The 21936-nt window shown below is 41.5% G+C and overlaps 2 protein-coding genes across 5 annotated transcripts; one reads left to right on the top strand and one right to left on the bottom strand.

Annotated features, from left to right (window-relative positions):
- Positions 1-1175: 1175 nt before the first annotated feature.
- Positions 1176-21919, top strand: cfap36 (cilia and flagella associated protein 36). 4 transcript variants are annotated; one of them, XR_006844462.1, is made up of 13 exons: positions 1176-1542; positions 2034-2098; positions 2263-2364; positions 5097-5211; positions 5320-5407; positions 6838-6997; positions 7237-7326; positions 7937-8039; positions 8221-8408; positions 8925-9116; positions 9446-9532; positions 9998-10678; positions 21908-21919. XR_006844462.1 is itself a non-coding variant. In XM_046401202.1 (12 exons), exons 1-12 carry the CDS (start codon positions 1437-1439, stop codon positions 10079-10081), a joined length of 1380 nt encoding a protein of 459 aa, XP_046257158.1. In that variant the 5' UTR covers positions 1176-1436; the 3' UTR covers positions 10082-11007. The 4 variants fall into 4 exon arrangements, 3 of the variants coding, with proteins under 3 accessions (XP_046257158.1, XP_046257160.1, XP_046257159.1); XM_046401202.1 differs by lacking the exon at positions 21908-21919 and having other exon boundaries at positions 9998-11007; XM_046401204.1 differs by lacking the exons at positions 7237-7326; positions 21908-21919 and having other exon boundaries at positions 1177-1542; positions 9998-11007.
- On the bottom strand, positions 11484-21017 carry LOC124065643 (serine/threonine-protein phosphatase 4 regulatory subunit 3-like). Its single transcript, XM_046401200.1, has 16 exons — positions 20557-21017; positions 19919-19974; positions 19273-19371; positions 18456-19079; positions 17647-17724; positions 17008-17124; positions 16722-16838; positions 16122-16253; positions 15769-15871; positions 15633-15674; positions 15176-15334; positions 14808-14977; positions 14561-14700; positions 14251-14399; positions 14031-14167; positions 11484-13787 (listed from the first exon to the last, which is right to left on the bottom strand). Exons 1-16 carry the CDS (start codon positions 20696-20698, stop codon positions 13683-13685), a joined length of 2370 nt encoding a protein of 789 aa, XP_046257156.1. The 5' UTR covers positions 20699-21017; the 3' UTR covers positions 11484-13682.
- Positions 21920-21936: the final 17 nt, after the last annotated feature.

Here is a 21936-nt window from a genome sequence, read left to right as displayed (position 1 = left end):
ACACTACTGAATTATGTGATTGCTAAGTTTTTACTCTTAATAAAAAACATTCTTGGCTTTTTGTGTTTATGTGTGTGTGTGTTTAAGTATAAGTCAATTGTTTTTTCTTTGACACAAAGGTAGTTAATTAGAGCAAGTTAATCCTTAGTACATCACTGCACTGTGGCTGTCAGTCATGCCCTTAATGTAAGATAAGATAATCCTTTATTAGTCCCATAACTGGGAAATTACAGGTCTGAATGGACAGGCCTTTTGCTAAAGCAGGAGTATTCAGATTCCTGTGAACATAAAGGTTGATTGTAGAGTAATTACCAATAACTTTCACCTGATTCAACATACAAGAGAACTGAATTCACTGACAAAGAGGCCCCACTGACAACTCGCTCTGTCCTCCACGTGAACAAACATACTGTGTGTGCATTTTTATTCCTGAAGATGTCCCTGCAGTCAGTCTATCAAAGCTGAGCAGGGCCCTGTGACTGGCATTTCTCATTATATACTATAAATAATCATAAGCTACACTCTGACACAAAATTAAACTCCACCTCAGCCAATTACAACAGAAAAGGCTATGAAGGACCATGCTTGCAATTCATTCTTTACATGTCCTTTTCTCAAGATCACAAGTTAATTATTTTGTTATCCTGAGATGACAAAGCCGTGGTTTTCTCGTGATAACAGGTTAATTTATGTCTCATTTGTCAGGAGGAAACGACTTCACTAGAGTGGGCCGTGACTTGCATCGCTCTGTGTGGTGAGTTTGGCAGTCTCAGTGCAAACCATGTGAACTTTATTTAAGGAACTTTTGCCATTTGTTGGAAAAATGTGATTAGCTTAGTGATTTGATTTTACTTGATTTTGTGAAAAACTAACTTTGGTATCTATTTATTGCTGACCTACATTTTCATCTTAAATCAGTTGCTACTGTTGTTTATGCATCCTGGCATTTCACTTGTGATCACTCATAAACATTACAAACAATAAGAGGAAACGACCTTTTGTTTTTTCTTTCGTGATAAGAGACTATTATCGTTATCGTTATCTCGAGATATTAACTCATATCACGCTCTCGTGATAGCCAGTCAAAAACAGCTGTTCGGTCTTTCTCGGCCTCCGTAGTTATCGGCTACCTGCCTGGGCAGCCGGCAGCAAATGACTGACGTAACTGTTACCTTAGCAACCGGTTAGGCGTCACCACTCTGGACTGCAAATTATTGAGTGCGCTCTCCCACTCGGAGACCGTCCCGTCCCGTGAAGAAGAGGAGAAACAGCAGCACCGTGACGCGCTATGGGGACTATTTTATGAAGGACAATAAACCAGATGTCTTTTTCCATCTGTTTGGGTTGGTGTAACGTCAGTGGAACTGGACGCGCCGACTTGAAGAACATCGCTGTGCTGTTGCTCCTGTTGTTAACTTTGCCCAGCGGCAGCCAATATGGCTGAGGATGATTGTGAATGGGTTTTAGAGAGCATCGTTGGCTACCTGGGAAGCCCCGAATGGGTCATTCCTGTTACGGACTTTATGGAAAATAAATGCACAGGTAAAGGCAGGTTATCCGCCAGTCTTGGACGTCTGGCTACAGAGTAAAGCCTTTCTCTGGAGCTGTGCACAGTCAGCGTGGTGGCTAAGCTAACGCTAATTTGTGACTGTGATGTTTTTGTTGACCTATATTTATGATCTAGGATATTTTAAATATTTTTACAGCCCGATAACCTTGCATTTTATTTCATAAACGCCCTTGTTGGGAGTTAATCATAATTTCACAACATATACCCCAACATTGAGCCACAAAGGACACAGATAACGATAAAGGTAGCAAGTCATACCACAGCAAAGGTAACGTTGGGAAGATAGCTAGCTAGGTAGAAACCTTAGCTAGCCAAGAGGCCGTGTATATTAACTTTTTGTGTGCAATTAAAGCCACAAACCACCCAGAGGCACTGTTAATATAAGATAAGATAATAAGGATAAGAAAAATGTCTCCTGTGGGCACGGCCGAATTACTAACATTTACATTTACATCTGTTATAGTTTTTGATGATGAAGATGAAAATAAGCTTTCATACACAGACATCCATCTGCAGTATAAGAAATTGGTAAGTACAATCTGGTCCTGAGGCGTCAACAGTTCTTAAAAGCAAGATGTACATTTTCCCAAAGTGCCCTATTTTCATGCATTGACTCATCAGCATTACTTACTAGTGGTTTTATATTGCAGACTCATCAAGTCGGTCTGATGTAAGCTGATTTGCTTTTGTAGGTGGAGAAGCTGTTAGACAATTACATGCAGGAGGTTGGAATCAACGAGCAGCAGTTTTTGGATGCGTGCACCTCTCCTTTTGCCAAGTCCAAAACACTGCAGGTACGCTAAGCTCCCTATTTCTACACCACTGTCAGCCTGCCAGCTAACCTTAATGGAGATTCAAGGATTGGATTTGCTTACATAACCTCAGTTATGCTGATTTTTAAGTGGTGCCAAATTTAGCTGGTCTCTGTGTCCACTGTTCCTGATGAAACAGCAAAATGAGAATCCAGTGTGAGACAGCCACTTTTCTGGTTTTAATTATGAACGTGATTTAGATCTGTCTTTACTTAAGTGCTATGACACTGTCAGGCTGAAATGTGTTCCTTAGACAGTATGCTGAATGTATATTACATTAATAAGAGTGCATACCTTCACCATAGCCATACAGTTGTGAAGACAGGTCAGCTCGGAAGTTATTAATGCTTTCTCTGCACCCTGACTATGAGGGATCTCCCATGTTGTCATGACTTAAACTTGACATGAGATGCTCCCATTCATTTTGGTAGACTACCTGCAACTGTTTTGGCAAAACTGACATGTCATAAATGAGCTGTGCAGTTCTTGCATGTTTTTTCTTCCATAAAAATTCTTAAAGACGTGCCTCTTCTTTCATCTTCTGACGGCTTTATGTAGTTTCAGTCCCAGTCCCAACCCATTGGTTTAATCAGTTAGAAACTGTTCAGTTCTCTCATGAAAAGTTTGATGCTAATTCAGCTGCTAATTTGGAAATGGTCTTGTTAAGAAGGAGGGTCAGAGAAACCTATGGAGGTAATAACTGCCAGGATTTGTTGCTTGTTCCTCCTGCTTGATCCTCTGAAAAGGAAGGTTGGCCTGGAAAACATTGTGCTTGGAAGGTGTGCAGGAAACCGGTGGGCACATTCCAGTAGTAATTGTCAACCATGATGCTAATGCCCCGTGGCTTCATGTTTGTTTGTGCATGTTTATACTCCTGTGTAGCCAGGGTATGAGGCATGGAATTTACATGGTAAAGATTTGGTGTTTCAGTTGCAACTGGCACCACATGCCAAAAAATGCATTCATGGATCAGCGGTTAGGGTGTCGGACCCGTAACCGGTGGATCGCTGGTTCGATTCCCCGTCCCGGTGTCCATGGCTGAGGTACCCTTGAGCAAGGTACCTAACCCCCACTGCTCCCCGGGCGCTGCACGCGGTCGCCCACTGCCCCGGGTTTGCTGTGTGTGTGCACGTCACTTGGGTGGGTTAAATGCAGAGCACGAATTTCGTTGGAGTGAGTTCCCTCCAATGACAAAATATGTCACTTTCTTTTCATCTTTTATGTTGCATTCTGTGTTTTGGACTAAAGCCTTGTTTTTATATGTATTTGTATTCCAGGTTGTAAAAATTCACCCAGACTGTTCTTCTGGCTGTGGCACTACAACTCTGTCAGACTGGCAGAAATGTAGATCTGGATTTCAGTGTAATCCTCAGGAGACTTCGATCTCATTAATTACCTCTGATATAAATCATTCATGTCTGCAAAGAAGGTCAAAATCTGCTGAAACAAAAATCAACAGTAGCAGAAGTTGCAGTTCGCAGTGCGTAAAGGTTTTGTCCTCGCTTTCAGTTTTCCCATGCAGAAACGTTATATGAAATGACAAAACAAACTCATGCAGTCACACAAAACACTAGTACTAAGGCCTTATTTGGCTAAGTGTTGTAGTGTTGTGTTTTAGTTGCTTTTTGGGCTCAGCTATGCAAAAAATCTGTTGTCATCTTTTTACTCACCTACTGTAGCTGACTGTACGTTTACTGTGATTCTTGAATTTCCCTCGGGATCAATAAAGTATCTATCTATCTATTAAGCTATTGAGAAGAATTAGATGCACAGTAGGTTTGGACTATAGGCAGAAACAAGAGACACCAAGAAAGAAAAATAGTGAGGAGAAAGAGAGAAGCTGAGCTTGAGAACCTGGTGACCCCAGTGGTCAACGATCAGGTATTTAGAGTTGGTCAGAACGATTTGTCTGGCATTAGCCTGGATGGGAGGCCGACACTGGACAACAGACAGGAAGCTAATGTGAAAGATTAGGCCTAAGCACCACTCTGTTTGCAAACATAGCTTAATTTCTGCTTAGAATTGAGTTGAGATGCCTGCCATGCTGGGTGTACTGTACATTCTGTCCTGTTCTGCAAGGGGACAAACAGGGCGAGAATGTCCCGATAGGGACACTGGGCTTCATTCATGAAGTGATACACAAATAAATTTCCTCTTATTTTTGTTCATATACTTGTTTTTTCCTAATTTCTTAGTATTCACTGATTTCTGGGATTCGTTAGAGTTTTTACCATACAGTGGTTGAGAGCAGTCTTGGCAAGATAAGAGTAAAAAATTTCTTGTTTCTGCAGTGCACTGATTGTTCATCCAGATGTTGTGATTGTTGATCCCAATCGCTATTTTTTTCAGTACTTAGATCTACACAGCACTACATTTGCCCTCTACAGCACTACATTGCCGAGGGGTTGTTACCTGTGCTAATAACAAACACACGTCAAGCAAAAAACAAAACAAAACAAAAAAAAAACGTACATATTGGATTACATGTTTGGATACTGAAACAGATTGTAATTTTCAAAATGGTTGCCGAAGATTTCCCCATCTGATACCAAAAGAATATACAGTATAGTGTTTAAATAAACTAATTCTTAACTTAACTAAAAGAATGATGCTTCTTTCTACCCGGTTGTAATGCCATTCATTCATCACTATACACTCAGGTGTATACAGTGATTTTTCTTGGTCTCATATGTAGTTGTTGTCTTATTGTTCAGTCGGTGTTCCAGCCAGTTCTGGCTACAGATGACTTCCAGATGTTTCGTTCACTGATGGTCCAGAAGAACATGGAGCTGCAGCTTCAAGCCCTCAGGGTCATTAAGGAAAGGAACGGTAGGCTGAATCAGCACGCATACATACACACACACTCACAAACAAACACTGCTGATCCAGCTGCATGTACAGTAATGTGTGTGTCGTTTTGTGTGTGTGTGTATATAGGAGCCCTCCCAGAATGCCTGACTGATGGTGTGGACGTGATGACAGAGTTGCAGCAGCAAGAGATGAAAATCCTGCAGGAGGTTCTCAAGTAAGATTCTTGTCCTCTGTCTTTATCCTGCTGTGCCTCACTGTCTCTCTGCCTCTCACACACACACACACACATAATGAGTTAGCGAATATCTTATCATCATGTGGCTTGACGTTTTACTCTTTAATTCTGACAAAAAGCACAAACTGCGGCTGTGTTAGATTGCAGTCTTTGACAGTATGTGTTTGAAATGCCTAGCTTGATCTCTCAATGTCAGCCTTTTTATGAAGCTAACAAACATGACTTTCACATGGAAACACATTCTGTAAAACATATTACAGTTTAAATCAGTAAATGTGGGCACATTGGCTGTACAGTATGTGCCCAGGTTTAAAGAAGCTCCTGCCATTGCTCTCTAATGGGATTTTGCCAGCGGCAGCCTGGCCAAGTAGAACACACAGTCTAATGGGACCGTAGTTAAGCTCCTTAGGGTCTAGCTAATTTAGGTTGGGGGGGATTGACACTAAACAAGCAACTGAGGAAAATAGTATTTCTATCCCCTTTGTGTTAGCAGGATACCCTGGCTGCTTGTCACCACTACATTCTCCTGCAGCTGACTTCCCTGCAAGCACCTGAATGCAACTTTAAACTGCAAATTGATTTTAATTCCATACTGATATGACTTGAACCTGGACAGTTTGGGAGTATGTGTGAGAGCTGAAATGCGCTGTAAACTCTGTACAGTGCACAGGTATACAGCAGTCTCACACCTGGTTGACTGATTCTGTTGTTGCTCGCTGCATTGTGGTTAGATTTCCATTGGAATAAAACACTTGAGTAACAGTTTTCGGCTTGATTGACAACCCAGATGTATTGCTTTATCTCAGCGGGTCATTTTGGGTGTAATAAAAATCATTATGTGATGACTGCAATCAAAATTCAGTCAATTCAATTCAGTCATTCATTCAGTATTTTTGTAGTTTTCATACCAGTAAATATATACTAAAAATAACTAAACATGTACTGGTAAATGCTTTGCGGAAGTCTCCTATAAGGCAAATTAAGTTGTTAAATAAATCAAATTAAAGGATCTGTGTGTGGTACCCTGGTGATCCCTGTGAGCGACCTCGAGCATAGCGTGGCTATCATGTGGAAATCCCTGACACTGGTGTCTTATTCTAGTTTCTAGTCCATTTGCACCATGAGCCAAAGGTTAAATGCACAATAGAACCTGCTTATCTCTAGATTAACTAAGATCTTATCACACCTAGGAAACTAAACACACTCTGAAGCAGCCCATGTAGGCTTTTAAATGCTCCGTAGCAGGGCCAGTTCACACATTTCAGGTTTTACGAAAGAAAATACTTTTGCTTTGGATAATTTATGCATAGTATAAATTCAGACAGTTAGCCCTGAGTCGAATCTGACAGGACAGTACTAGTAGTAAAATCAAACTGTTTCTTTTTCTGTCTGTCCTGTTTTGTCCACAGAAAGTCAAAAGAGGAATATGATGAGGAAATGTCCAGGAGGATGCTATTAGAGGAGGAGGTTGGTTCAACCTCCAGCAGCTGCTCTAATAAGCCAGTGGCAGAAAGCAGGGAAGCCCAGAAAACCAGCTCTGCTCCCAGCCAACAAAGCAACACTGCCAAGGTAAGGCATCAGGAGTCAAATAAGACCTGTGGACCAGCCAAACTCTGGAACCTCATATGAACCCTGTGAGGCTTTTTGTCCAAGCCCAATAACTATATTACCTTGCTGGATCTCCACACATTTCAACAACAACTCACACTCGCTACGATGCTACCAGCGTTAGTGGTTATAGTCTTAAAGCCCCGTCCCTCATTTATAACATAACACTGTTTCCAATGTGCCATTTATTCCCTGTTAAGGCCAAAGCTGCGGGGAATGGAGCCAACAGCAGTGGTAATGATCACCGTGCCCCACTAATGAATGGAAACAATACCACGGAAGTTAATGCGGTAACTGAACCATCCATGTAGTACCATCAGTGACACTATAGTGTACCTCTCAATGTAAGGATGCATTAATACCATTTCAGTGGTATTTATAATGGATAACAGAGTGAGGAGTTTTGGTAAAAGTAAAATTGAATATATATGAGATGAGTTGAAAGTTCCCTTTGTTGGATGTTCGGCAGGGCGGGTCTGCTGTTGTTAACAGACAAACATTAGGCATTGTGTCTGATCCCACAATGTGCTGTGTGTACATTAATATTACACTAGTATTGGCATCGCACTGAAAACCTCAGTATGAATGCATCCTGAGGGCAGATAGTAACTTCTCAGTTTCGTAGTCTGCGTAGGAGGTTGGTCATGTAGTAGGTTTGTAGTTTTAAAGCGTGTAAAGAAGGTTTCTCGTGCTGTATCCACAGATTAAAAACAACCAGAAAATGTCTATCTATGTTCTACAATAATGTGAAGGTTTCTCTAAGCCTACAAGTCTACAATATGTAGATTGTATATGGTGCTGTAGCTGCTGCTTTCCAGCATTAGTGTGCCACCATAGTGGACAGAATGTGTCTGTGTCATCTGTACAACAAGCATTAATGCCTGTGGGGCCTTCCTCCAGGTCAATGGCAAATCTGACAGAAAACAAGAGGACAAGGCAGCTGCCACAGGAGGCAGAGATGAGAAGAGTGCTAAGAGCAGCTCCACGTCTAAACCGTCACCAGGTAAATCAGAAGAAATTCAAATTCACCACCAGGCTGGTTTACTGGTTTTCTTTAAGTCTTGGGAAAATCCTGATTAGATCCAAATTTTACTTTGACAGAAAAAAATGAAAAGTCAGCTTTGTCCAACCTGAAAAAGCTACGAGTTAGCAAGCTGAGTGTGTGTGTGTGTGTGTGTGTGCAGGTTGTGGCAGTAACGGTGTGGAGTCCAGAGTCCTTCCAGCAGTGAGAGCTCCAGTGAAGTCCGGTGAATCGCCTGTCAGCCTCAGTCCTGACGCTCAGGAGCAGAGCAGCAGCAGCAGCAGCCAGACTGCAGCTGAGACGTGGCTGGAGGAGGCACACAGGGAGGCTGGCTTCTCTCAGCCATATACTGTGAGTCAGTGTATGAGCCTGCTGCACACTGTACAGCACCTGTGAGGTGCAATATGATTTAACCTGATGTGTGCTGCAGGTTGTCCCTGCTCCCCCTTGTTTACACAGCTGTGTGAAAAACAAAGTGAATTCCATTTTGTGTAGTTTGTGTTCAGCAGAGATCATTTCAGCATATAAAACAGACACGTTCAGTGCAACTCAGAATTTCTAGAAAACACAATGAATGATTCAACTTTAAAAACATATATTTTTAAAAATGTACATTTGTTGTTGTATTGGAGTGTTTCCAGCTGTCATTAGTGCCATTTTCTTCAATCACTGTTTTAAAAAGCAATATATATATATATGTATAGATAGATAGATAGATATTATATATTTACTTGTGAACAGTTCAATTTAAGCATTTTAAAATAGTTTGAAAAAGGAAAACTGGGCAAAACTCATGTTTGCTTTGGCATGTTTTGAGTTGCTCTCCTTCAGTTTCACCTCCACCTCCACCTCCACCTCCACCTCCAGGAGCTGTCGGCATCCCAGCAGGAGCAGCTCCAGCAGAGGGCAGCGTATCTTCGCCAGCAGCGAGATAAACTGCACGCACTGAAGAAAGAACAGCAGAAAACCAAGCAGACGACCCCACCAGAGGAGGCACCCATCACCATCACCACCTCCACCACCACTACCGCCATGACAACCGCCACCACCACCACCCCGGTAAATACAGCCTGATTTCCCTTGATTTTCAGAGAGTTCATGTGGCAGAACAGCCTTCATATGGAGAGCATGCATCTTATTTTGCTTTGGATTTTACGTGATATTATTTCCTCATGTTGGCCCATTAGAGTTAATTAATTTCACGGTAACATTGGCTTTGTTTTGTTTCTTGTGTCTGGAACTAATAATCCTCCTTTTCACCTGATTTTAAGTCCTCATTTTTCCTCCTGATTTTTCTTTCTTTTCCTTCACCTCATTCTTCTGACTTATTTACTGCATCTTCTTCCTCGTTTGCCTCTGGCCGTATCTGACCTGCTCTGGCCTCTCAGGAGGTAGTGGGGCAGTCCCAGAGGAATGGGGCCTGTACCCCTCATCCTCCTCAAGCACAACACTCTGCTAACTCCTCCAACCAGAAGGTGAAGCGTCAGTTGCCTCTGCCTGATGTGAACACACGTACTTGTCTGTGCCTCGTATGTAACTAAGGTTGTGCTGTGTTGTACTCTCTCTCCTTTGTCCCTGTCGTACTCTGCCTTACTGGAAGTCGTCAGTCTCAGGACTGGACTGTGGTCTTTTAATCAATTTACTTGCTTATTGAAGCCACGAAGTGAAGGGAATGAAGTGTCACTTACACCGTGGATTGAAATCCCACCCTGACATCTTAAGATCTATAAAGTTTTACAAATATTTGATGCCGCTTTGTAGCTTGGCGATATTCGTAGAACCAGTTGCTTCCATTCAGCTGTCCAGCTACTTCATGTACACGTGTGTGCATCGTTCTGTCTTGGTAGTAGCCTTTACCACCGCTTTTTTATTCTATTTTATTTTGTGGTGATTATTATCTCATTTATCCAGCCAGTAACCCTACTGCCTTGTCTACGCAGGAGGTATCTGCTGAGGAAAAGAAGAAGCTTCAGAAGAGAAAACATCTGGCTGACAAGCTGAAAGAGGAAGTGATTAAGAAATAACTTCCCCGTCCAACTGCAATATTCTCATTTATATCCTCTATGTGTTTACTCTGGTAATCAAACACATGGCTTCCTTCACACTGCTAGACAGACTGGTAATTCACTTCACTTTATACACAGATCAGCATTTGTCCAAAGAAACAGAAAAGTATGAGGTCTTCCTTTACCACAGTTCCTTTGACTGCCGACTACAGAGGAAGAAGGCACATTTCCTTTTATATTTTGGATGTATGTGTATTTGTATGTGGCACTCAAATACTGTTAGACAGTTGCATCTGCCTGAGTGAGGAAGTTCAGAAAACATCAGGACAATGTTTCTATTCTTCTTGATGGCTTTTATGTGACTTCTACTTCACATCATTTGAGACATCTGGGGCTACATCCAAAGCACTACCTATTTACCACTGGGTGCACTGCTTTTACTTTAATGATGGTGTGGAGAGTCCAAGTGCAAAAATCTCACAACGGAATTAAAAATGTATCCGCATCACGTACAGGACTTGCTAAAAATCTAATGACGCAGTGCTTCACTATTGATAGATGTACAAATGTTAATTATGCAACACTACATTGGTCAGTAATGGTGATTTATAACTAGTATACCATTAGGTAGGGCCCACAGTCTCAACAGACACAGCTGGCCTGGAGTTGTATCCCAGAGTCAAGGGTTAATGCTGGGAGACTGGGAGAGTCCTGTGTTGAGGTGAAGGTCACATTAGCTAGTGCAAGTGCACAGTCTTCTTTAGGGAAGAGTCAGGCAGTACATCATATTCTAGCTGTTAACACTAGCAGCTCACTCTAGTCTGAGTGCTGTGAAAGTTGTCTCAGTGAACACACAGTTCAGAAATGGGCCAAGAGAACAGCGCGGCGCTTTCTACAAGAAATTCAGTATTTCGTGTATACTGTTTAATAAATCACATTTTATAGAAATGATATGGACTCCCGCCTTTGTGTATTAAAAACTGTAGTTACAGTGGGTCAGCAGGTAGCTGCTCTCTTCTGTTTTAATCTAGAAAAAAGGGCGTTTGTGTGTTTTGCAGACCCAAATGGGATTTATTACCATATATTCTTTCCTGAGTACAAAAAACTGCATAAGTCATTTTCCTGGTACAAAAACATATCAAAACATACTGTTAATTCTTTAAAATAATTTCTGAGGGCCAGAAAAAAAAACACACTAACAACTATTTAAAAAAAAATAGAAATAATCTAAAATTTGCACAAATGGTTTTCAGTTTCAATTTCACTAAATATCTAAAATCAACAATTAAGGTGAAGAGTAATGTTTGGGAGATTTTATCAAATACAACCATTTGTACTCAGAGGAGTAGCTCAGAATCAATCAGATATTTGTATCTCCAATTGGCAAATCGGTAAATTAAAACAAAGCTAGATTCACAAGTTCAATGTCAGGGTCACATTTAATTTCAAAACTTATCAAATAAATTCATACAAATGTTAAGAATGGATAGTGGTAGTAAATGCACTTGGTACAAATTCATCAAGGGAGAGCAAAAACAGTTATACTCGTAGGGTGACGCTAACAGACAGGAGGAAAAGACAACTTGCAAGCACGTTGGTAATGATTTTACCTGTGCTCCTGCCCTTGTGGTTTAACTCAAAGACAAATGTCTGATGTAGCATTTAGGCAAGTTTTTGACTCCCTTCATCTGCCTCTCAGTGTGCTTGTGGTGAGACCAGGAGAGGAGATGAAACACAAGAAACGTTTCAACCCGACACTGAAATGTCACATTGCCTTCTAACATTATCAACCCAGTGTGTGTCGTGTCTGAAATACCCTCACTTTGATTTGATTAAAAACCTGCTCTGCATCAACTCTGGGGTTAAATCATAACTAATAAAACAATCCATCCAATCATGGAGTTTGAATCAAACTGCAGAAAAGAACTTCTTATGGACAGGCCGAGGAAAACTTGAAATCAGAGTAAACTGTGGAACAAATCTCAATACTGCTGACCTGGATCAAACTAGCGCTGAAAATTTTGGACCTTGAAACTGGGGGAAAAAGTCCCTAACACCTCAAGTCCCTTACGGCGTACTGAAACCAGTCACCACACGGTAATACAGGTGAGATGTTTCACCAGCTAGCAGTGTTACAGTGCACAGAAATGATGGGTAACTTTTTGTTTCGGATGCAAACTGAACTCTGAACCTGAGAACTGTCTGAGAGAGGGGTGCCAAGGGTTGACCCTCTTGTAACCAGACTGTGCACGAAATCAAAGCACACCAACAATTCAGGTTTGTCATCCAGTCAAAACAAAAACTGGGCTACGTGTGCATCAATGTGGAGGCCATTAATTCTTATATCCACCAAAATACAAAAATCCAGACATCCTCAAAATGTTGGCTGCAAAAATGACTTTACTGCAGTTTTAATGTTATTTTTAAAACCAGCATTTGCAACTTTTCTGCATTTTACATTGACTCAAATGAACTGGACTGAAAGGGTGAACCGTGACCCCACCTTTTGTGCGACGACAACAAAAATACACAGGTAGGTAGGTAGGTATCGCCCGCCCCTTTGAAAAATCAGATCAGGGTCGAATGATTAAAAAGAAAAAATAACATATGTACAGTACTTCTTAACAAAGCCATGAAATACAGGATTTCTGGCAAATGCAGTCCTGTGTGTGAGACGTGTGTTCTTGTGTGTGTGCCTTGGCCAAACTGATGCCATGGCTTTTGAGGGTTTGAGTCCTGCTCCTCCGGGTCTAAGCCTCATTGCTGCTTCATCCTGGTACATTTTTAATCATCTGTCACCTCCCTTGTCTCTCAACATTTTAATTCTTCTTCTATGCTGCCTAGATCCCTCTATCCCCGACAAAAGTGAACAGTTCTGTGGCAGGGCTGCACACACTACTTCAGCCAGTCAAGCTTTCTACAACTACGACGGCTAGTCCTGCTAGCCTGACTGGCCTTGCTCAACAGTTCATACACTGGCTGGTTGGGTTCTGGGTTCCGGCTTCCTCTGTCTCTGGAGCTCATTGGTTCAACGAAGTTTGAAGGGGGGAGTTCAAATGTCCACATGAGGATGTGTGAGGGTTCCTGCGGGGCGACAGCTTCCTTGCTGCTGTTGCTATAGCAACAGAGGAGAGTTGGGAGCTGCCTTGGCACTGTTATTTTCACCGCAGCCTCTCTGGCCGGTACACAGGATGGTAGATGTGGAGAGGTGGTTCAGAGCGAGGTCAGAACTGAGAGAGCAGGAGAGTGTAATGAAAAAGAGGCAGGATGAGTTTGCAAAGGGTCACTGGGTTTCTCCTCAGGAGAAAAGAAAGGAGAGTTTGGGATCTCCTAGAGGAGGCAGTTGGCAAAGAGAAGAAGTAAAATCAACAGGCTTAAGAAACAGACTGATCTGTCTGTCTTTCCAAAAGAGGAGCTCTCCATCTCCTTCCACGGGGAGGGAGAAAAGAGGAGTAGGGATAAGGAGGGACTGAGTGAGGTGGGAGCTCGTCTTTGCCTGTCCCTTCAGTGAGGCTGACAGGTGTCACAGGCAGGCCAGGGACCAATGAGACGACCAGAGGAGGCAGGACGGGAGGGACTCTGTGTCCGTCCACCACGACCAAACAGAGAACAGTTAGCCTTAAGAGCTCAAACGGGGCCGCTTCCTGGGAGACTGCTCTTCCTCGTCATCTTCTTCCTCCTCGTCCTCGTCGTCAGGGTAATCCACCAAACCAACCAGAGCAGTCTAAGACAAACAGAGAAACAAGAAAAAGACCCAGCATATCAAGCACAAACAAGGCAAAACTTTTCTGTAGATGTTGTCAGCCCATTATGACAAATGGAAACCTTTGTGTTTCATATATAAGGTTGTATTTCAGTGTGACAGTGGCAGTGATGCTGGCTAAAAAGTGGCTGCACACAGGTGAGTTCAGTAAATAGATGGATCTCATGTTCACAGCACTAAGCTAGTGCATTAAAGATGCATTACCTTCATGACTGGTGTGGCAGGAAGAGCAACTGTTTTGACAGATGAAGCTGAACTGTTTGGAGTGACGGTTGGTGAGGCAGGTGGGATTACAGCAGCTTTCCCGTTGTTGTTGGCACCATTAGCTCCATTGGCAGCTCCTAAAGCAGCAGAAACATTATTATTAGATGTACTGGTGAATCAGGGAGGAAAAAGGAAAATGTGTTCAGTAATACCAGCTTACCTTTTTTGGCTTCCATGTACTTGCCGTAGCTGTCAGAGAAGTCATCCTCCATTCGGCTCTTCTCCACAGTCTCTCCATCATCGTCATCGTCGTCATCATTGAACCACAACTCCTCATCCTCGTCCAACGACCGTGCATCTCTGCGATATCTACCAGGGAAGATTTTTCATTGAGTATAGGTATCTACAGAAAAAGGTAATGGAAAAAATGTTTCCTCCACATAGAGGGAAGCAGTGGGAAGTTGGAATATTGAACAAAGGCACGAGATCACTGCATCGACCTGACGTTTGAGCCCAATGAGTCCACTGACCTGTTGAGTCTCTGACTCTGTCTGTCTTTTTCCTGCTCGTACCGGCCTTTCAGGCCCTTAAAAGTCTGGACATACTCAATGGATTCAAGTGCTTTGTAGAAGTTGTCCACAATGTGAGCTATGAGAGACTTGATGTCCTCCTGAAATGAGAAGATGTGGTGGAAAATCATAAACATGTTCAGTGCTACGGGGACAAAGTCGTCACAAAGGTCATTTTCATTGTGCTATATTTCATGTGTCCACACACCACTTTAATGAACTCAAAGAGCTCTATGATGGCTGAGTTGAGGAGGTTGTATCGAGTGCCGTTGTCCAGCAGGGCATTGATGACAGGCTCAAACAGGTTCCCTTTGATGATGTAGCGGTTGTAATATTCATCCTTCAGACCAATGATCCTGCGCATGAAGCGCAGAGCACCTTGAATATAAACAGAAAACTTAGTAAAAATGATGGTCGACTTTTGTGAGTATGTTCACTGGTGTGAGCTTGGGTGCATACAATATGTTTACTCTCTACTCTATATACTTGGTAAAAGTCCATTTGGAAAGTAGGCTAATAATGAACAGAACAGTTAAAGAAGGTAAGACAAAGCAGCAGACAGGTGTGTGAACTCACATAGAGCGAGGAAGGTGTGTTTTGAGTTCATGAGCACCAGAACTCTCCTGAGCAGGTCTTTGTTCATGATGTAAGTCTTGATATGATAGGTGTGGTGCTCCACACAGAAGGTTAAAAGTTCCAGGATCAGTGCCAACAGCTGAGCTGTCTGGAAGTTGTCTACAAAACAAAACAAATAATTCACATTCAAAAAATTCACATAATGTTAGACCTTACAGCCCTGCCATTTTCCCAAAAAAACAGTTCACTCTTTAATTCAATTTAAAGCAAATTGTGCAATCCTTCTGTTATAATACTCTGGAACTGCACTTGCAAAAAAAAAATCACTTTCACTGCATTATTCCTTTTCTGATGGGGGAAGGTGCAATAAATGAACAACTAAACCTAAATTAAAAAGGTAATGTTACGATGTGCTTCAAAAATAATAATTTGCAGTAAACTCTGGACTAACACCCACCTGGACAGACTGGGTTGATCTTAGTTGATCCCTCCTGCAGATCTGAAAGGCCATGACAAAGTAATCAGTCAAATTCTCTTCTTATCTTACAGTCGCAAACACTCCGGTTTAAATGAGGCCTCTGTCCTCAGCTCACCTTTTGAGTTTTTGTCATGTGCAGTGTTGGCCAGCAAAGGAGCAGTCAGAACATGCATGCAGTACTTGTAGAAGAAACTCAGAAATTCTGTCTTCTCAGTTTTCTGAAAGGAAACATATGATAAGAAGCTTTGATAAATGCGGTTTATGATTTAGGTTACTACAAACAGTCTGACGGGGGTTAGGGTTAGGGTTATTATTTTGGTGAGAGGAAAACTGACATCCTTTACAGCAAATCAGCTTATCTTTGTGTGTTTATGAGTTTGATGAGTGAGACAAACTATTCAGGCCATCAAATGCATAATTTTATAGCTGATCATCCTTAAAAATCTTGTGGCTATCAGCTCTGCTTACATTGGTGGAAGCCAGCATGTTCTCGGGGTCGATGAGCGTCCTGAGCAGACCCATCAGCTGGACGGCCCCTCCTAACTCGGGGTCAGAGTCACAAATCATCTGCTTGATCACAACATTTATCAGCAAAACATCCTGTAAGCAAAAGAAAACACACAGATAAGGAACAATTAGAGATGCAGCGATTAGTCGATTAATTGATTAAAAAAAACAATGCCATCTATTTTGATAACTGACTAAATAAATTAACTGAAAATGTCTGATGTTTGCTGGTTGACAAACATTAAAATCTGCAATTCATCCATGCATGGTTGGAAGTTTCGGTATCAGGTCTCATCCATTCACTCTGTATTTCCCTGCATACTTCATATATTGTAGGGAAGTTGTAAAACTATGTTTGTACACCACATTTCACACACTTATCAGCCAGCTTGAGCAAAGTTCAGAATTTATGTATTCTGTTCAACTAAACCAAGAATACTGTGCTAATTTTATAATTGTGCTAATTTTAAAAAGTGTGTATAATTTTATAAATGCAATCCTGGGTTGGAACAAACAACTCTGTGGCATCTAAAATGCACAAGCACACGTTTGGATGCTTACATCATCAGTCTGCTGTGGTTCCTGCATGACAAACTCCCTGACCATGGAGGGGCTGAATTCCACCAGGTAGGAGAAGATGTCTGTAGCTGCTGCCCTCACCTGCAGGTCATCCATCCCCTAAACGGGAGAAAAACAGGAGCTGAAGACAGAAACAAAGAAAGAATTCTACACACATAAAATCTTTCCCCCAGTTGATCATTCATAGGCAAAAAAATGTGCTAAAGTAAAACAACTGTTTTATTAACACCAGTTTAGATGTTTCATTTATTTAATGCCCAGAACATACCATGACTATTTCCAGAGCAGGTAAAATGCCTAGATTTGCCAGAGTTTTGAAGAAAGCGTCCCTGTTTTGTGGCTGCAACGTTTGTGAAAACGCACAGAATTCCTTGACAAAGTTCACCTGACGAGTAGAGGGGGACAAGAGAGATGTAATGGTTAATTAGCAGTTGACACTTCAAAGCTAACAGTTACAGATCATTTACAAAATCACTCTCTCTCTCACTGTTGCATTTGTGAGAATGTACAGTAGTTGGAAAATTCTCATTTTGTGTGAAGCTTTTCCAGTGAATAAATGACAACTGCAAGGGCCAACAGAATCAGATCATCATCATCATCATCATCAGATTGCCTATTTCACCCTCAGTGAGAGTCTACACTGCTGAATGAATAATGATGAGGAAGTTGTAGTTTTAGAAGCAAGCTGACAAAGACCTAACATACATCAAAATCATTATGAAAAACAGTGCAGAAAAGTCAGTGCATATTCAACTCATAAGAAAGAAAAGGCATTACAGACAGCATAATGAATCAAAGAGAACAGTAAGACTGCATTTTATTTTCACTGCAATGAAAGCCCACACTGTAATATTATCTTCATCTACATTTTACTACAAACATAATTGCTGGCAAATATTCGACTTACAAGCTCTCTCCTTTTACTGTCTTCTGTGGCTTCATCTGTGAGCTGTGCAAAAACCTCCGTTAGGAACTTCTCATCCTCCTGTGACACAGGAAAAATGGTCAACAAATCAAGACACTAAAGAAATAAACAGCTGAAACACAAAAAGAAACAAAGGAGGAATACCAGTATGTGTTCAAGTTTTGCTGCAAAAATGATCAAGAATCAAAAAAGAGAACTATTACAAGACAGAGAGACCCTTTATTCTTATAGACAGCAATGTCACTTCTCATTAGCCCCAAAGAACATTCACTGAATGCCAAAGATGACAATATGAAAAGGATGGACCACAAAACATAATATACAGGCATGGCTGTCACTAGTGAACAAAATGTACCATAAATTGAAAAGTCTACTGAGGGATTGTATGCATTGTTTGATTACAGCATGTACAAGTAGATTAATCACAATCCTTATGCATTCCAATCTACATGAGATTCAGATTACTGTACATAATGTAGAAATGATTTGACACATCCCAAAGGAAATCATTACATTTAATGACAGAATTCAGTAATTCATTTATCATCAAGTGAGTGACTGTCTGAAGCCATGGCAGGGCAGATTCTATTGCACTTGTCAAATATACTTCAACCAGCGGCAACACACTGGAAATTGTGGCACTAGCCAAACGACACTGTAGATTTAGGAAAATACTGTATATGCAGAAATATTCAACTGCAACCTGTTCAACTGGCAAGGATAAACCAAAAAGGCTTGTGAATGAACTGTGCCTCATAGAACAGTCAAAGTTACCTGGTTTGGATCCTTACCTGCAACATACTGACAATCTCCACCTTGTTGAAGAAGATGAAGGAAGTGAGCGTGGACAGGAAGTTCTCCTCAAAGACAGAGGGTGTGGGGAGGATGATGTCCTGGATGTACTGCACCCGATAGGTCTGGTGGATCTTCTGTCGCAGCTCAGAGTCCGTGATAGGGATCACCTCCTTAAATTTCGCTGTCTTGGTCAAGAATTCCCGGTGCCGTTTAGGCTGAACCAGCGCTGGGTCATACTCAAGGCAGCCGACCACATCCATGATACAGTCGTCAGAGAACATCACCTCAAAAAGAGCTGCTTTATTGAGGAACAAGACACCCCGGACAATCTCATAGAGGTGATGCAGGCCTTCCCTGTTGTCTAGGTCCTCGCATACCCTGAAGAGACCCAGGAGTTTCTTGATGTAGCCCTCACTCACCAGGGCCAGAGCTAGTTTTTCCCTCCGGATCGGTGAAGACAGGACAGAGGTGACCAGGTCAGCAATCTCCTCCAGTCGACTTAGCTCGCAGGGGGGGAGTTCCACCAGGTGGCTTGTCTCTGGAATTTCCTCAAAACGCTCCTCTTCTGACTCATCAATGGGATCCTGGGTGATGTCCAGGGCAGGGTCTTTGCCTTGAACCTGGGCAATTAACAATTGGTGGATTTGGAGTAAAAAATTAAACTAGAAGTAACAATGTACCACCTATTGCCACGTGTGGTAGTATCAACAAAATTTCAGCACCAGCAACACTCCTGTGTGTTTTTCCCCCCAGCAAACAATTGTTTGAAAACTACACACAAAATTTGGTAAAAAAAAAAAGAATCGACTTTACCTGGCAAATCTTCTCCCAGATCTCATCACAGCCAGCCTTTTCCTGGAAACTTAGGGCAAGGTCATAATTATCTGCTTCTGACCAGACAATCAGTGTGTCCTAGAAGGAGCAGAAAGAAGCATCAAACTGTACACACAGAAATGCTTATCATACTTCACTTGACACACACATATTGTATGAGTTCATGCACAAAGGTCATGTACTCAAAACGCACACATTAGCTGAACACATACAGCACTTTCATGCCTGTAAATGTGTAAGCCTGGAAACAAGCCCTTTAAAATGATGACTGAGATCACCTTGTTACCAATATTAAAATTTACCAATTTTAAACTACGTGGCATGTTTCTGTTATCTGTCACAATACTGACTGTTAAAGATAAGAAAAACAAGTTTGTTGGTACTATAATTACTAATAAATTGGCCTGCCCATTAACTATTTGTATGCAATTCCTTTAGGTTTACAGCCTGAAAAGACAGTGAAATTCCACTGTCTGCACTGACTAACTGTAGCAGTAAGTAATTAAGTCTCAGTGTTGAATGATTAACACGTGATATTCTCATATTTTTGAAAATAACCAGAACCTGAATCCAACAGGTATGCGAAAGGTCGTAGCTGATCCAGACTCAAACAATCTATTCTTACCTGTTGTTTCTGATATGCAGTATTCGGGCTTATCTTCGACTCCAACAGTAGTGATCCTAAAACACAAAAACATGGACAAGTTTTTACTTTGGACTAGTGCAAATGATCACAGCAAAGATTAACGAATGACCACACAACCAATTCTTGATGGATAAGGTCAATTTATTTGCCTGGCACAGAGCATTTATCGCTAGAAGACAATGTGAAACGTGAATAAAATAATGTTACAAAAGGTAAAACAGTTAAAACTAAAACGGCTTAATTCTCAATTGTCTAGTGTTATTTGCTTATACGATATGTGCATAAATACAAAAGCAATACCAAGTTTGTGCGTACAGACTAACATTAACGTTAGACTTTGAAGGCCCCCCCATGCTACTGAGATCACGTCGCCTGCTAAACCAACGGGCTTGCTAGCAGCACCAGCCAGTCGTTAACTGGCATTAATCTAAAGGCAGCGCTAATGCAGTTTTTTAAAAGTCTAAAACCATTAGGTCCCACTACCACAGCAAATTTAACATATGTTTTCAAAGTATATGACCACTATCAATAGAAGCATTCAGCCCGAACAACCAGGAGTTAGCATGCTAAAGTTAGCCAAAAGACCATCAATGCGGCTATGCTAACTAGGAACTTACCGTCTGACTCGGCCCGAACTAATAATGATATTCCCCTAAGCCGTTCAACAAAGGTAGACGAAACGTGTCCAGTACCCCGATCGTCCCACTGCCGATCTTCATTCAGCGTGTAAACTTTCACTCGCCTCCGAGTGTCCGACATGGTTAACCGAGTCAGAGCTAGCAGGCTAGCTAGCTGCTAACAAGCTATCACCTCACCCCGTCTGATGTTTTCCTACCCTCGACCTGTTAACTTTGTTTCCACCCGCATGTTATAAAACATGCATGTCTAAATGAAGTTTACAATATCAGTGAGATATATTAGTAGCTATTGTATTAACATAATACGTTCAAGATGTGAAACAACTGAACAGCACCAAACAGTAAAATTCACAGAGAACACAACAACTCTAACGGCCTTCTTGCTAACGTCCACAGACCGCCATCTTGTAATCCGATCTTGTGTTCTTTTTCTTCTTCGACGTCAATCAAGCGCTAACTGCCACAGAGGCTCCTCCTCCGAGCGACATCATCCAATGGCAAAACCGCAGAACCAGAAATTCGAGGCGCCACCAATAGGCAAGAAATGTAATAGCAGTAGGAGCAGCGGTAGTGACCTGCAGGTGACATTAATGCATAATAGCAGTAGACCTCACAATAACTGCCATTTCTTTTGGCTGCTTCTGAATTTATAGTTAGTGGCATCGTAACGACTTATTTAAAACAAAGATATTATTTCACCACCATAATCAATGCCAAGCCAATGAATTTTAAAGTGGTTAAGATGTAAAATAAAAGTCATATTAGTTCTTTTAATTAATTTATGAATTAATAAATTTATAGGATGGGAGAGCTTTACATTAAGCTTTTTCGAGCACTTTCCCATTGAACCAGCAAGACAAAAATATACACATGATTTCAATACCGCCTCAGTTTATTGGTGCAGACAGACTGGCCCTAGAAAAACACTCTATGCTGCAGAAAGCGCTGTAGTTTCCCTGTGCAAAGGAAGATAATTCTTATAAACCAACATTGCTCCAAGCAGTACTGGACAGGACAGCGGACTCTTTCTGGGTTTTACATCATTAAAAAAAGCTTACAGTTTACAACATGTGTTAAATGTATTAGTGTATGCATTATCAGTTTAACTCATTGCATTAAAACTGTTAATAATAATTTTCACTCCTTGAAGTTGGTGTGCACATTTCTGCTATGGAGTTAGGGATTCATCTGTGTGTCCCATCCCTTTGTGTGCACAGGTGGCACAACACAAGTCAAGTCTTTAATGATATCTCTTGTAACATGTATTTTATAGTCTCAAACCTGATTGTATTTTGACTGTTTTTAAAATGTTTTGATTGGTTGTATAGAGCTTGTTCTTCATAAGTACAATATGTGGCA

The sequence above is a fragment of the Scatophagus argus genome, chromosome 10 (assembly GCF_020382885.2).
Source record: "Scatophagus argus isolate fScaArg1 chromosome 10, fScaArg1.pri, whole genome shotgun sequence".
In the NCBI taxonomy this organism is placed as follows: Eukaryota; Metazoa; Chordata; class Actinopteri; family Scatophagidae; genus Scatophagus; species Scatophagus argus.
Note: the sequence above shows the minus strand (reverse complement) of the source record. Positions and strands in the feature narration are given on the sequence as shown.

Excerpts from the sequence above, each read along its gene's own strand:
- LOC124065643 (XM_046401200.1), bottom strand. The coding sequence starts at position 20,698 with ATGTCGGACACTCGGAGGCGAGTGAAAGTTTACACGCTGAATGAAGAT. Across the intron at positions 17,725-18,455 it reads AGATTGTCAGTATGTTGCAG|GAGGATGAGAAGTTCCTAAC; the intron begins GTAAGGATCCAA and ends CCTGTGTCACAG. Across the intron at positions 14,168-14,250 it reads GTACATGGAAGCCAAAAAAG|GAGCTGCCAATGGAGCTAAT; the intron begins GTAAGCTGGTAT and ends CTGCTGCTTTAG.
- cfap36 (XM_046401202.1), top strand. The coding sequence starts at position 1,437 with ATGGCTGAGGATGATTGTGAATGGGTTTTAGAGAGCATCGTTGGCTAC. Across the intron at positions 5,212-5,319 it reads GGTCATTAAGGAAAGGAACG|GAGCCCTCCCAGAATGCCTG; the intron begins GTAGGCTGAATC and ends GTGTGTATATAG. Across the intron at positions 8,409-8,924 it reads GCTTCTCTCAGCCATATACT|GAGCTGTCGGCATCCCAGCA; the intron begins GTGAGTCAGTGT and ends CTCCACCTCCAG.